Source organism: Lissotriton helveticus, chromosome 3_1 (assembly GCF_964261635.1).
Source record: "Lissotriton helveticus chromosome 3_1, aLisHel1.1, whole genome shotgun sequence".
Classification (NCBI taxonomy): domain Eukaryota; kingdom Metazoa; phylum Chordata; class Amphibia; order Caudata; family Salamandridae; genus Lissotriton; species Lissotriton helveticus.
Genome location: NC_136061.1, coordinates 128,807,838 through 128,822,818, shown reverse-complemented (window position 1 = coordinate 128,822,818; position 14,981 = coordinate 128,807,838). Strand labels below are relative to the sequence as shown.

Genomic DNA, 14,981 nt, shown 5'->3' with positions numbered 1-14,981 from the left:
TACAGCGGTGCCGCAGCGACATTGCAGCATGTTGCTTCTCTCTGTGCGCTGTGAGACTGCCGCAGGATTCTGGATCCGCGGTGAACGTAGCAGTCCTTTGGCAGTTGGAATGCCACACTCCTAATACTGCGGCAGCCCTGCAGTGTGGCGGTGGTTGAACCGCTACCACCAGTATGGCAGTCCTATGGACCGCCGTATTGGTAATAAGGCCCTTAGTGTATCATTAGGAAGAAAAATCAAGAGTTTTGTCTTTTTCACCCTAGTGAGTAGTGGTCTAGGCTCTTCCTCTACTCCTGTTTTTTTTGTGCCCAAATCAGGCGTTTATAGATTAGTTTATCCTAAAAACAAGTTTATCTGTTTAAGGATCATACTTTTATTGCCATGTTTCATTATTTATTGACGCTAGACTAACCATGACTGACCATGCCTATTTTTTCCTCAACAGTATCAAAGATATGCTGACGACACAGGCTGACCGCTTTAGCCAGGAAGAGGTAAGAAACTAGATGATTTTGCATTCTTTTCCCACCTCAAACTGCCTGCCTAATGCACCCTTACACACTTGCACCACCGCCACCCAACCACCTTACAAAAAACCCCACCAGGTTGATGTTAGAAGCAATGAATGTACCCAAGACCTATGCCAGACTTCACAAATGTGCTTTGTTTTTTATTCTAGTTTTTCTAACTCTTGTGCAACTATTTTCTCAAGGTGACATTCTGTAACATGCATGGCGAGGGTTGAAGTCAGGTTCTCATCTGAGTGAGTTGCATCTTGAGGCAGAAACTATTGCAGGTGTCTTCTGTTTAAAATAAGTCTTTTTACAAGAACTAAGCCTTGTGGACATTCATTCTCTTGACAAGTAAATGATTATCTGACTATTGTCTGGTAGTGTGTGATTCAAGACATTGATTGTTTGTCATGTTGGATAGGATGGTGGATGGAGATATATATGTCCTCCTCCTCCAGTGGGATGATTAAAGTAGCCTCAGGTTTAGCAAGATATAGTATAGTGATCCGTCCGGTCATTTTTATGTTATGTTTTGCAGATTTGTAGAGTGCACTGCCACTTAGGAGGGTATCCCGGCACTGAACTAGTGTGAGTCTTGCCAAACCTTGGGCCTAGTGGGACTACTCAACAAGCCAGTTCTTCAGCTTCTTTCAAAATTCAAGAAATTTGAAGGAGGGTCTTTTGTTTAGCGGCAGGTCATTCCACGCTTTAGGAGAAGGTTTCAACCACAGGATCTGGTTTTCCTTATGTGTGGGATGTGTGCAAGTAGGAGTCCGGATGAACCGAGGTGTCTGGAAGGTTTGTGAAAGCAGATTCTTTATGCGATATCTTGGGCCAGTGTTATGTAGTGCCTTCAAAGTGGGTTGTATTATGGAACCATGCATGCATTTATGCCGCATGCCTTTACAACGAAGTCACTACCCTGACTCCGACATTACCACGCATTACTTTACCACGCAAGTCATTACAACAACTTAATTTAGGGGGCACTGGACTATCGAATTGTATAAATTACTATTCCAGATCTAGTCTACGCAACAGTAGGGAAGGTGTTGGACTTAAAAATCCAACACAGTCGAACAATGCGCCCCATAATGCAAGTCGTTAGAACGACTTGCAGGTTAAAGTAACAAGTGATAATGTCGCAGTCGGGGGTAGTGGCTTCGTCGTAAAGGCAGGCTGGTTTTGTGAATGCAGGCTAAAGGATGTTTCCCTTGAAAGTGTGGGTGATGAGTTTGAATTGTGCTTATTTGTGTATTGGGGCGCCAGTGGTGCTTCTTCAGGTGTGATATAAGCGAGTGTGAGTCCAGCTGCTGAGTTCTGAATGATCTGCAGCCTTCTAGTGAGTTTTTGTTGATTCTGACTTAGAGGGTGCTGCTGTAGTCCGAGTTGCTTGTAACTAGGGCATGTGCGATGGTTTTCCGGGTGTTGATTGGGAAGGGTCAAGATAGCCCTTGACCCCTGATCTTGTGCGCCACTCCGCCTGGCCACTGCTTAGTTCCGTCAGTTAGAGGACGACACCTTGGTCCAGCAGTCGAGGACCTCCTGGTTCGGTCCCACCTGCCGCGGGCTCATTTTTATTTTCTTTGCCAATTTCATTGTTTTGTAGTTGTGACACATTTCTAGTGCTATTATCATAATTTATTTGCTTATTTGTTTCTGGCTTGGGCCACTTTGGTCCTTTCTGGGTAGGCTTAGTTTGTTTTGGGCGGGTGCAGCTTTGGCCCCTGTCTGCTCCAGCTGTTTCCTCTCGCTCCAACTCTCCTGCTGGTGCCCACCTCCCTGTCAGCCCCTCCTACCTCCCAGGACTACTTATAAAGGCTGCTGGCATGCCAAAAGCAAGCCCGTCTGTGCCTGTCCTCAAAGGCACCGGGCCCAGCACCAGGACCACTGGCCCTCCCACCATCTGTTGCTATACCGCTGAGGAGCTCCCGACCCTGGATGCCAGAACAAAAGCTGGCATCAGACCTAGCTTTTCGATGGAGACATGGCACCCTCAGCACCCAGGTACCCCTAGTTGCCACAGTGCTGTGCTATACAAGTACTGATCGATTTTTCTTCAGGGTATGGAAGTATAAGGCTGTGACGGTGTTGATTTGGGCGGTCATATGGAGTTTGCTGTTGATGACAATCCTGAGGTTCTTTATGTGGGTGGGTGTCGGTTCTAGCTCTGTTGACCACTAGGTGGAGTATCATTTCAAAGTGCTCTTCCAGAAGATCATGATTTTTGTCCTGTCAGTGCTGAGCTTCGGAGAGTTGGTCTTTATCCAGAGGGTGATTTTTGTTATGCAGGTATTGTACTTTATCAGGGTACAGGGCGTCTTGTGTGGGAGTGAGAGAATGAGTTGCGTGTTGTTGACGTAAAGAGCACATCAATATGGGAGTGGATGATGCTGGCTGGAGGGTTCATGTAGGTGTTGAAGAGGGTTGGACTTAGGAACGATTCTTGTGTAACTCCAAAAATGAGGTCCGAGATGTCAGAGGTGTGGGGTACCAGGCTAACTGACTGTGTCCATTCAGGAAGGAGCAGATCCATTGACATGCATGTCCTTGGATTCCGATGTCGTGTAGGCTTCAGATGACGATGGGGTGGTAGACTGTGTCAAACTCAGCAGAGAGTGCCGCTGTTCCTCCTCCATTCTAAGTCATGCGGATAGCATCTTTGGCAGCGATGAGGGCAGTTTCTGTCCTGTGGTTAGGTCTAAAACCAGACTGAGTGGTGTTGAGGAGTTGGTCATTGAGGTATTCGGTGAGGCGTCTGTTGATGAATGGTAGCAGGGAAATTGGTCTGTAGTTGGCGAATGTTGACGGGTCCGTGGATGGTTTCTTCAGCAATGGGATGACAGTTGTGTGTTTCCAGGCTTCTGGGAAGGCCACAGAAAAGGTGGAGGCTTTGAGAATGGGTGTGAGCATTTCACTGATGAGGTACAGTCCTCTGGAATAGGTGTGGTGGAGGCAGGGGTCCCTGAGTGGTAGGACTTTCTGTTGGTGGCAGTTTCTTATTTGGTGATGACGTTCCATGAGGCTGGCATTGGTTCTTTAGATAAGATCGGGTGGTGTTTGGCGTAGTTTGTCAAGTGTGGTTGAGGTTTGAAATTGCAGTAAATACAGGTTATTTTGTTGCTGAAGATTTGGGAGAGATTGTTTCAGTGGTCCTGCGAGGGGGTGGGTGAGCTGTAGGGGGACACTGGTGAGGTGAAATCCTTCATGATGGCGAAGATTTCTTTGCACTGTTTGTGCTGGAATCAATGCTGTTTGCCAGAGCTGTATTGTATGCGGCAGTGTAGTAGGCAGCGATTCCATCTGGTGCGTGAGATTTTGCGTACTTATCACTGAGATGATTGGTAAGGAGGCATTGGGCAGCTATTTGTGTATCTTTGGTAGCGTGGGAAATTGGACAGTGATTTGCCTGTTTTTTTGTAGTGTGTATGTAGACCCTGTCCTGATTAAGTGGCTTGTAAGGAAGTATTTCCACCAGAAATGTGATGTGTATCTAGTGGACTCAGAGACTGCTGGAAGCAAAACAATACTGGGCAGAGATTTGGGACATTTCAATTTAGGGCAGTGAGAGGTTTGCTTGCAGCATGAAGTTTGCTTGCTGGTAGGCCTTGCTGCGCCTGTCAATAAAGCATAAGTCCCCAGGCCCAGCTCTCCCTGTGTGCTCCCTGTGCTGCTACATTGCTCTTGCTCCTGACTTCTCCTTGCTTCTTCCCCACTTTTTGGGTGCCTACTCCTTGCTTTTCCCTTGTTTTCCCTTGTTTTCCCTTGTTTTCACTGTTTTCACTGTTTTTCCCTTGTTTTTCCCCCTTTTTTGAGTGTCATCTCCTTTCTTCTCCTTGCTTTCCCCTTGTTAGCAACTCCAGCGCCTTGATACACTCATGGGTCATTTGTGGTGCTTTATAGATCCTTGATTGATTGACTGATTTGATTCCAAAGTGGTGGGCCATTGGCAGAACTACCTCATTCCAGTTTTTCCTGCTGGTGAATGTTGTCTGCATTATGATGTACATTATGAAGAAGAGCTTATGTTTAAAAAAATCAGTGAATCTTACCGCCATCTCTTTCTCACTATATTTATCTTAAAGTTCAAGGACAATTCGAGGGTTGTATATAACAACATTGAGCACAATAGGATAATGCCACCAAAATTTAATAGCCAGATTATCGGCTACCAAAAAATCAGGAAGGAAGTATATACAGGTTACAATATTATTACTGTTGTTAATGCCTCATCTATGTATCTTGAAGATGTAAATAGTCAAGGTACATATATGTGGAGTAAAGTATAGTAGATCATATAGTTACGTACATATACATGTCTTCATAATCGTTTGGTAATCGATACTCTAGTTACAATATTTTGGTAGCAGGATATTCAAAACTTGAGATTCTGAAAGCATACTGGTCAGAGGCAGTGCTTGAGTTGTGCATATGGTGGACACCAGCACTCATTTCTTGGGGGTCAGTGCTAATTTTTCATCATCAGACTTGACCCAGAGCAAGAGAAAAAATGGCAGAAAATAGAGGCAAAAGCAAAGATACAAAGATACGAAAAATTTGACAAAATAAGAAAGCAGGGTTAAAAAATGACCTAGACACTCTACAAGGAAGTAGCACTTTTGAAGCTGAATCGCTGTAAACTATCAAGGTCCCAAGGAGAGTACCCAGGTGTATAAAACTGCCCTCACACACAGCAAGCTGTGTCATGCTTCATCATAGGGCTACTAACACCCCCCACGCTCGCCGACGCTGGAGCTGGAGCAATAAGGAGGGGAAAGACAATACAACACATCAAGAAAATGCAAAACTTGGGATCACAATTTGTGAATAAAGGTGCAGAAATAGTGATATAAAACTGGATCAAAGGATGTCGTCAATCCAACTTTAATTATGGGCTCCCTTGCCCAGAGTTAAAAGAAAAAGGCCACAAAAATGAGTGGATGAAGGTGAGGTGAATTATAATGAATCACCTACCCCTCCACTCTGCAAGCAAACGTCGACATGTTTCAGCCGAATCAAAGGATTCAATTAATCATTACCCCGGCTTTCTTCAGGACTTCACATGACAGAAAAGATCCCAAGAGAACTAACCCTACCTCCTCAGTCCAGGAGCAGGGAATAGACACCCCTTCTTAAGGAGTACTACCTACTCATGTGTAGGGATGATTTCCATGGGTAACCGAGTTTATTGAAGTTCAACACTCGAACTGGCGGGGAAGTGAGAGCAACTCCCTGTAGTCAAAATTGCATCAAGGTGAGTTGTTTGCCCCCAACCAGTCCCTCCTGTCGCCGTGTAGGTTGAAAAAAAACCTGCAAGAGTGAGGTGAAGAGACAGAAAGTGCAGCAGTGGCAGCTGTTTGCCTTTCGTGGTGGGGGGGCGAGGGTTAAGGGAACACAACAAAAATGGAATTAAAAAAAACAATTTCACTTACCTATCGATCTGGCGACCACCGCCTTGCTCCTCTCTCCCAATCCTCGACTCCGGCTGTACACTGCACACACATCCAGATGCCAATCCAGGTGCTTCTCCCATCACTGGCGTAACGAAAAGTGAGAGTGCCTCCCTGCACGGTACTTAGGGGGGCCCCCTCCGGGCTCAATCAGGAGCTCTCCCGGCCAGAGTTCAGTGTCGAGGGGCCCCCTTGGAGCTAGGGGCCCCCCGGACCGCGTGGGCTGCAGGGGCCTGTGTTACGCCCCTGTCTCCCATGCTGGGAATACTATTCCCAGCCTGAGAGTAGTGCTGGGATTGGTCTGAGCAGCCTTGTTTGCCACTTAGCCAGTGCCTAGGAGCCGGTGGTGTTTCCACAACATGGCTGTGCATCACAGTTGGCTGGAGAAACCTAAGTGCGCATGAGGGTGTGGCAGGCCTAAAATGGCCGGCCAAACTGACATGCGCATTTTACAGTGCCCACCACTCCTCCCCCTGCCATGCCTGTCACAAGAGGATTGCTTGACCCCAGACCCGCTGGAGACTCGTGCGGAGAGCCGACGACGCTCAGAAAAAACAAAAAATGATAATAAAATGCATTTTTTTTTTCTCCAATTTTTAGCAAGGGGGGCGGCGCTCCTCCGCCAATACGAAGGAGCCGCCCCTGAAGTGTAGGCTGTTGAAAGAGAGAGGCGTGAGGGGGAATCAAGGCTGGGCTGCCCCAGTAGTTGGCTCAAGGCTCCTGGAAAGGGTTGGGCCCTGGCACGTATGCTTCTTACAGATTAAACTCCACTCACAAGCCTTCAGTGGATGGATGGGGCCAGTCACACGTTTCCGTGCACTTAGAAGTCATTCCGGATCTGCTCTGTGCTCAGACCTCGTATGCAAAGTCGCTTGTTCCTGCAACTCCATTTCTCAACCAGTCCTGCTGGGTAGAAATTAGACTAATTCACCCAGGGTGTGATTAAAAGCGCTAATAAATCCCCAGCGCAGCACTTGTCAGAACCAATAGCTTTCTGAACAAAGCAGAATTATGCTGATTACGCCGCTTTCAGCGCATATTTACAGAGGCTAAAAATAGCAGCACTGACTAGCAGCGGGCAGGCTGCTAAGAAGGGCTGTAACATTTCAGCGCGAGCAGGCGCCACTGACATGCAGGGCCTTTTACTGGGTTCAATGTTTGCGGCTCTTGTGCTTTTCAGCCAGAAACAGTAAAGGTGGCGTCCGGTGAATGAGGTCACAATATGTCTGACATCACAATTAGACGTCCACAAAAAGGAACATTCTAGAATGCTTATTGTTGATGATTGTTAGCTGTGGAGGACTCGGTAAAGAAAGTAGTTTTTCCTCTTCGATGGTCGGCCCCTTTAAGACACAAGTGTGAGGTGGCGGTGAAAAGGCGCTGGTATTCACCTCGCAAAATTCTAGGACGTTAATACCGAAGTGTGTGCTAAGGGTGTTTCCGTTCGTTCGGTCCCTCATTTCCCCACGCAGTTTCTAAATAGTCACAGCAAAGCAGAGCTTGTGTACACAGCAGGTTTATTAATAACTCGTATACATAGATCATCAGCCCTGGGCTCAAACAGTTTCTACCCGTAAGCAGCAAATGCAGCTGTAATGCCCGGATGTAAACCAAAAGGGGCCGGCTGGGTGTGCACCAGGCGCGCAACACTCATTGGGCTTGAGAGAGCGCAAACTGATTTAAATGTATGAGTACATCACACTTACCTGTAGTAAGCACAAATCATGAAGAGAAATGCCATGAGTGCTAATAGTATCTGCAAATATATTCTGAATGTATAGTTAATATAGAGATTTAAGTAGAAGTGGAACTAATACAGAAATGTGTGACATTATGTGACTTTATTAGACGTGATTATTTTTGAATCCATGTCGTGAAGCTGCTAAAACATAAGATGGTATATGGTTAAAAGCAGAACGTGGTAGGCCTCAGGGCCAGAGCTGGAGTTGAAAGGGAAGATGGTTCTTTTCACGACACAGATTATATTAACGTTTTTGGTCACTGCATTAATAGACCATGATTTATAGAAATGTTTACTTAATAATAGAATAAGAGTATTAACATGCTTTAATTAAATGAAGAAGTTGAATGCTATAATCATAATGAGAAATATTGTAGGCCTGAAATGTTTTATCATTGATTTATACGTACATGTCTGGGCTGAGAAATGTTGCAAGCCTTTTTAGAAGTCTATGAGAGTTGGGTTCTTGGCGGCAGATATCTGTCTGCAACAGGAAAGGGGGGATCCGATTATAAATGAATGAAAAGAGGTCTGTTCAGTAGACGGCCCAGACATGGAGGAGGGTTCTGGAATGTTTAAGGGGTATCAGCGGGCCGGAGAAGAGTCTGAGAAGCAAGGTCAACTCTAACGTCTGAGGCCCAATACAAAGCATCATGGAAAAAGCCTGAAGTTGCACCACGTGAGAGGCGTTTCGCAAGGGGCGTCTCAAATGTTGTTGACTGTTTTGTATTAGGGACAGCACCCCTGGGTGGAGTTAGAGCAGAGACCTGAGGACCCTTTAGAGAGCGGATGGGTAGGCAGTGAGGGGTCATGACTGGAGAACTATAGGTCTTCACCAAGAGACTTAGAGTGAGTGACTTCCCTTGGGGGTCATTCACTGCTGACACCTTTGTTAGGTTGGGATTTGGTTAAGTAGGGATACCATCTAGAACAGGGTAGGGACGCCTAACCTGTGTTTGTTTTCCTCCAACCTAAATGAAGGAGAGATATGCGTCTATGCTGATAGCTTTACTATTCTTAGAACTTGTGTTAGTGATTTCTGTTGCTCGTCTGAGGGCTTTTCGAGAGCACATGTATGTAATTGGACCTGTGTATCTCGTGAATCTCATTCTGAGATGCCTGTATTTGCAGCTCATTATATCTTTACAATAAACTTTTGAAAACTAGAAGTTGTCCGTGATCTTTGAGAGTAGAGTCCTTTCTTGGGTGAACTGGCTTGGAAATGGGTGTACTGTTTTCCTCCTAGACAGGCAACAAAGGTTCAGTCGACCAGATCGAGGTTTGGATCAATAGATATAAGGTATCGATCAAAATCTCGCCCTTTCAGTTGGTAGCTATAGAGGATGGTTGCCTTCTTGAGGACGGTGACCTAGGCCAGGTTAGCTTACCCCAAGGCCCCTAGAAATCGATGATCGGAAGAACAGCCCGCAGATGAAGATCCGGATGACGTGAGACAGAAAAAGCAGCAGTATCGGTCGAGAGTGAGTATAAAGGGTTATGCGTGTTAGATTGCGGTGTTTTTGTATTGTATCTATGTTGTAATGTCTGGCGGAGTTGAATGTCTGTAGAGTGACTGTGGAACAGGTTGTGAGCGCGCGCAACCGGTGGAAATCTTAAGTTCAAGGAGAGCTTAAGTGGTTCGGGTGTATCGGACACCCAGAGTAATTGTCAACTAGTGTGAAGGGGGTCATGAGGTACCATTGATCATCCGAGAGACCGAGATAGGGGGAACGTAAGAGTGAGTGCGTGAGTAACGGACGCTGGTCGGAAGTTACTGTGTGTGTAAGCAACCTATCAGAGAGACGATAGACATCTCGTCAGTTGTGTTGACAATTACAGATAGACTGTGGACGTACAGTCGAGAGAAGTGACCGCTTGGTCGGAAGTAGTCATTTTTCGGTGTATGAATGGGACGCATGCATAACCGGGAGACGAGTTGAGAAAGGAGGGGTGCTGCTGCGAAGCGGAGAAAAGTGACGTCAGGTGGTGTCGCGCAGTGATTGGCTGACCGGAGAAAGACCGCGCTGTGATAGGCCAGCTAGCGAACACGTCAGACAGGGTCGCGACGTGATTGGCCGACAGAAGAAAGACCGCGCTGTGATAGGCCAAGCTAGCAAAGCCGCGACAGGATTGGTGGATTGTCATCAGGAAGTAAACAGAGTAGCGAGGCTGGATTTTGTGCGCATAATTATGAAGTGTTTTAAATGGTTGAAAGCGCTGTTTAAAAAAGAGAAGCGGGGATCGTATGAAGGGGAAGAAGCCCCGCCGGAGGGTACGCCAGCTCGTTATATGGCAGTAAATGTTGGGTTGCATACGATCCTTTGGATATCAGAGTGGAGTAAGATTACTGAAGGAAATGAGGAACTGACGTTCCCGAAGTACGGGACGTTCAGATTAGAGGTGTTACATCGATTAAAATCAGTCATGACCTCAAAGAGACCCTTGCCTAGACCAACCCAGTTTGAAGCTCTTGAAGCATGGATTAGGGCAGCGCATGAAAAGAATATGAACAGACGACAAGAAAGGGTGAAACGCTCGGTAAGGGCAGTGCAGGATGCCAGGTGGGATGCGGATGCTAAAAGATGGAGAGTGCATAATTTGGAAATAAATAAACTGTACCCAGTGTTAGAGGCGCCAGTAAATAAAAGTCCCCTGGAAGAAGATGATGAGAGCGAAACAGAGGACAGCCTGATAAACAGATTACTGACAGACAGGCCACCCCCGTATAATAGAGCAGGGGGAGAGGTCGAGAATACTGAAGGAGCAAAGGGGGGCAATGCAGGAGAGCATAGACCGCTTCCCAGTTCAGAGTGGGATCCTGAGCCAAAGAAAGAGTTGTTCCAGCCTAGTCAGGTGCAACAGGTAGTCGGTAGGTTTGTGGTACAAAGAGCGCCGGAAACGGAAAGCGCCACATCCTACCCATTACCAGATGCACTACAGGTACCTGTTACCATAGGTCCTATAATATCGATATATGACCAAGAGAGAGCAAAAGGGGAAGAACGGAAACGGAAAGACAGAGAAAGAGCAGAGGAGGCAAGGAGGAACGATACCACTAATTCCCCAAGTCAGATGCCGATACCCAGAGAGTGGAGCACCCCGATGCACACAGCAGGGGACCCAGGAGGAGATCCTGGGGGCCCTAGATGGCCAATGGATCTGAGGGGATCGGGACGAAAATCCTTTCAAGAGCTAAATGAGTACATGAAGCAGTGGGATGAGGCAGTGAAGGCTCAAAAGTGCATCAATGCTGCGGAAGCTGAAAGAGAAAGTCAGGACAGCAGAGCACGGACTCACTGCGGGGCTGGGGAGAGTAGCCCGGAGTGGGACTGTAGAGGGAGTAGGGGAGTCACCCATTGGGCCCGGAGTGGAGGTAGAACAGACCTGGAAAACGGGGGCCCCGGGAGTGGAGGGGTGGCGCGCCCAATACTCAGTGAAGGGGAGAAGAGAGCACAAGAGTACAGAAACAGCTTTAAGTGTCCACACTGTGTGCCCGGCACCAGAGAACTGAATGGGAGTTGTGAGAGGTCGCACCATAGTCCCTGTGATGACAGAAATGAGCGCAGCCCAGGGAATATGGGGAACCAGGAAGGATCGTATCGGATACTGAGCGATACGAGGCAAAGGGAGTGTAGCGACCAGAGAGAAAATAACAGAGAGGTGTGCAGTGAGAGGAGAGAAGAAGAAGAGAATGGGCAGAGCCAGAATAGGGGTAACAGGCCCGTGTTCCATCACCTTCCAAGATCGGATGGCCGAGCATGGGACCTGGAGAGATGGGAGCAAGGGAGGCCACCCATTAACTCTCCTGAGCCCAAACGCAGAGCTCGAAGTTGGGATGGTAGGGAGACCAGCGAGCCCCCTTCGAAAGACATATTGCGAGCTGAGATAAAAGCCAAGAGACTTGATGTCTCCAGCTTAAGGTCAGATCTGGATGACATGGTAGATGGTACCCTGCCTTTAGAAAGAATGGAAATGTATGAACAGGATGAAATACTGTATATGGCAAAGGACATCACTCGAAAGGCGAGAGCAGTCCATGAGAAGTTAGTCGAACTAGCAGGCAAATATATGGTGGACTTGTCAAGAACCAAAGCATTACAGGGTAACCACAGGTTACATTACTCAGATCGAGACCTAGATGAGAGGAGAACGATTGGGCTGAAAACACACATAAGGGAACTGATCACTGGAATAAGGACATGAAGAGCACAATCTTCGTTTGGAAATACTGAACTATGCTATTGAAGCTGCAACCACAAATCTGATAGTAGACTGTTAAAGGACTTTGTAAATAAAGCAAGCAGAAAAAGAAGATTACCTAGCGCCCAGGAAGCAGAGAATTTTAGGGAACTTCCCTTGAGTTGATGGAGAAGGGCTAGGGTTGTCTTTTTGAACTGTTAAAGGACTTTTGCGAAGAAGGTTGTCAGCCTCCAGTTGTGTGGATTCTAAGGACAAAAGGATTGAAAAGAGACTGTAAAGGAACGAGAGGAAAAGAACTTTTTGCAAAGATAAAGAGAGAGCTAGATTGTCTGACGAAATGGAGGCCGGCACCCCGAACCGCAGAGCTAAATGTATAATAGGTACACTAATAGTAGGAGTGATAATATTAATAGCTTTAGTGGTAACAATTTCTTATGTAAAGGGAAATGAAGAAGAGGTAAAGGTAACTGATGTGAGTTCTGTAGTAACGCTTACACCTATTGTTGCTGGTGAGAAAAGGGAAAACACTCAAGAGAAAGCGTTATTAGCTGCAGAAGCCCGCAGGTTACATGTAGACGAGTCCCAAGGAGACTTTAGGTCAAATGCTTATGCTAAACTTTTATATGAATACGTGGATGCCATGGAGGTTAAGGATTGCTACGTCTGCATGCAGTTGCCTGCGTCTGTAGATGAAGGAATTCGCTATCATCACCTCCCTCTGACATATGGCATTACATGTAGCTTATTGCTTAGTATATTTTATGAGAGAGATAGTTTTGAATACTATTTCTCTAATTATGATTCAGTGTTGCCAGAAGTCCCGAATTATAAGCAGATGAATAAATGGGATTACTGGAAGAGTGAAGACAGATTGGCCAAATTCTTCATTCCTTGGATTACCTTAGATACTTCACATGCCCGTAGAAATAACCTGACATGCAAGGTGTCAGAAGTCGAGAAGAAGTTCATAGGGCAGGTGGATGATCGTTACAGGAGACAAAAGATTTTGAAAAAATCAGGACAAGGGAAAATAGATTGGACCGAGGAAGAGAAGTCACATAAGAGAAAGGGTAGTAGTGGTCCAATAGCTTTAGATAAAGCGCAGAGAGGAAAGTTATGTCTTCACCGAGCCAAAACGTATTATGAAAATGTATACGTGGGTGAAGTTGACTGCGAGCATGCTTTTAATTTAGAGTACTACACTAAGGATTTCCTGAAGGGAATGCAAGTGATTCCAAATGTGTATTTTGTATGTGGAAGAAATGCTTACGTGAGACTACCTGACAACTGGTATGGATCATGTTACTTGGCAATTGTCTTCCCCAAAATATATCATGCACAAGATTTAGTGATCATTGAGGGTCAGACATCATCGAGGGGAAGGAGAGATGTAGGTGATGCCGAAATGGTTGGAGATGTCTTTGGAGCTATGTTCCCTCTTTTGGGAATAATCCTTAATGATGTTAAAATTAGACGACTGGCAACAGTTGTCGACAGGTTGTCTGCCAGCACTGCTCAGTCCTTAATGCTGGTAGAAGGAGAGATGCAATCGATAAGGGCTATGGTTCTTCAAAATCGTCTTGCATTAGATGTCCTACTAGCAAAAGAGGGCGGAGTCTGTAAGGCTTTGAAGGTCCAGGAATGTTGCACTTACATTCCAGACAATTCGAAGCCCCTTGAGAAAGTTATTAGGAACATAACTAGTATTCACAAGGAGATCGAAGACTTGAGTAGAGAAAATGTCTGGGAAAAGGTGGGCCACGGAATGAGTACAGTTGGAGGGTGGTTTTCCGCCTTAGGCAAAAGCTTTGTATGGTACATCCTAAAGCCTATCATCATAATATTGATCTGTGGGATAGTATTGTGGGGATTGGTGAGGGTATTCAAATGGTACAGAGCAAGAAGGTCAGAAAGGGCCCAAAGAGAGCAGCTGCAGAGATTGGCTGCCATACAAGATAATCAGTACAGGAGCCTGAGAGCTCTGGAAGCGCAGAGAATGCCAGCAATAACTGCAGTTTAAATGTTAGTGATGACCCCGAGAGGTCATCAAAGGGGGGAACTGAGAGAGCGCAAACTGATTTAAATGTATGAGTACATCACACTTACCTGTAGTAAGCACAAATCATGAAGAGAAATGCCATGAGTGCTAATAGTATCTGCAAATATATTCTGAATGTATAGTTAATATAGAGATTTAAGTAGAAGTGGAACTAATACAGAAATGTGTGACATTATGTGACTTTATTAGACGTGATTATTTTTGAATCCATGTCGTGAAGCTGCTAAAACATAAGATGGTATATGGTTAAAAGCAGAACGTGGTAGGCCTCAGGGCCAGAGCTGGAGTTGAAAGGGAAGATGGTTCTTTTCACGACACAGATTATATTAACGTTTTTGGTCACTGCATTAATAGACCATGATTTATAGAAATGTTTACTTAATAATAGAATAAGAGTATTAACATGCTTTAATTAAATGAAGAAGTTGAATGCTATAATCATAATGAGAAATATTGTAGGCCTGAAATGTTTTATCATTGATTTATACGTACATGTCTGGGCTGAGAAATGTTGCAAGCCTTTTTAGAAGTCTATGAGAGTTGGGTTCTTGGCGGCAGATATCTGTCTGCAACAGGAAAGGGGGGATCCGATTATAAATGAATGAATAGAGGTCTGTTCAGTAGACGGCCCAGACATGGAGGAGGGTTCTGGAATGTTTAAGGGGTATCAGCGGGCCGGAGAAGAGTCTGAGAAGCAAGGTCAACTCTAACGTCTGAGGCCCAATACAAAGCATCATGGAAAAAGCCTGAAGTTGCACCACGTGAGAGGCGTTTCGCAAGGGGCGTCTCAAATGTTGTTGACTGTTTTGTATTAGGGACAGCACCCCTGGGTGGAGTTAGAGCAGAGACCTGAGGACCCTTTAGAGAGCGGATGGGTAGGCAGTGAGGGGTCATGACTGGAGAACTATAGGTCTTCACCAAGAGACTTAGAGTGAGTGACTTCCCTTGGGGGTCATTCACTGCTGACACCTTTGTTAGGTTGGGATTTGGTTAAGTAGGGATACCATCTAGAACAGGGT

The 14,981-nt window shown here is 45.9% G+C and overlaps 1 protein-coding gene across 1 annotated transcript in view; it reads left to right on the top strand.

Moving 5' to 3' along the window:
• Window positions 1–14,981, top strand: part of LOC144822182 (myosin regulatory light chain 2B, cardiac muscle isoform) — a 131,050-nt gene that overhangs the window by 109,763 nt on the left and 6,306 nt on the right. Inside the window, exon 6 of the mRNA XM_078679374.1 lies at window positions 446–494. Within this exon, the coding sequence (XP_078535500.1) occupies window positions 446–494 (49 nt within the window). The remainder of the gene's footprint in view (window positions 1–445; window positions 495–14,981) is intronic.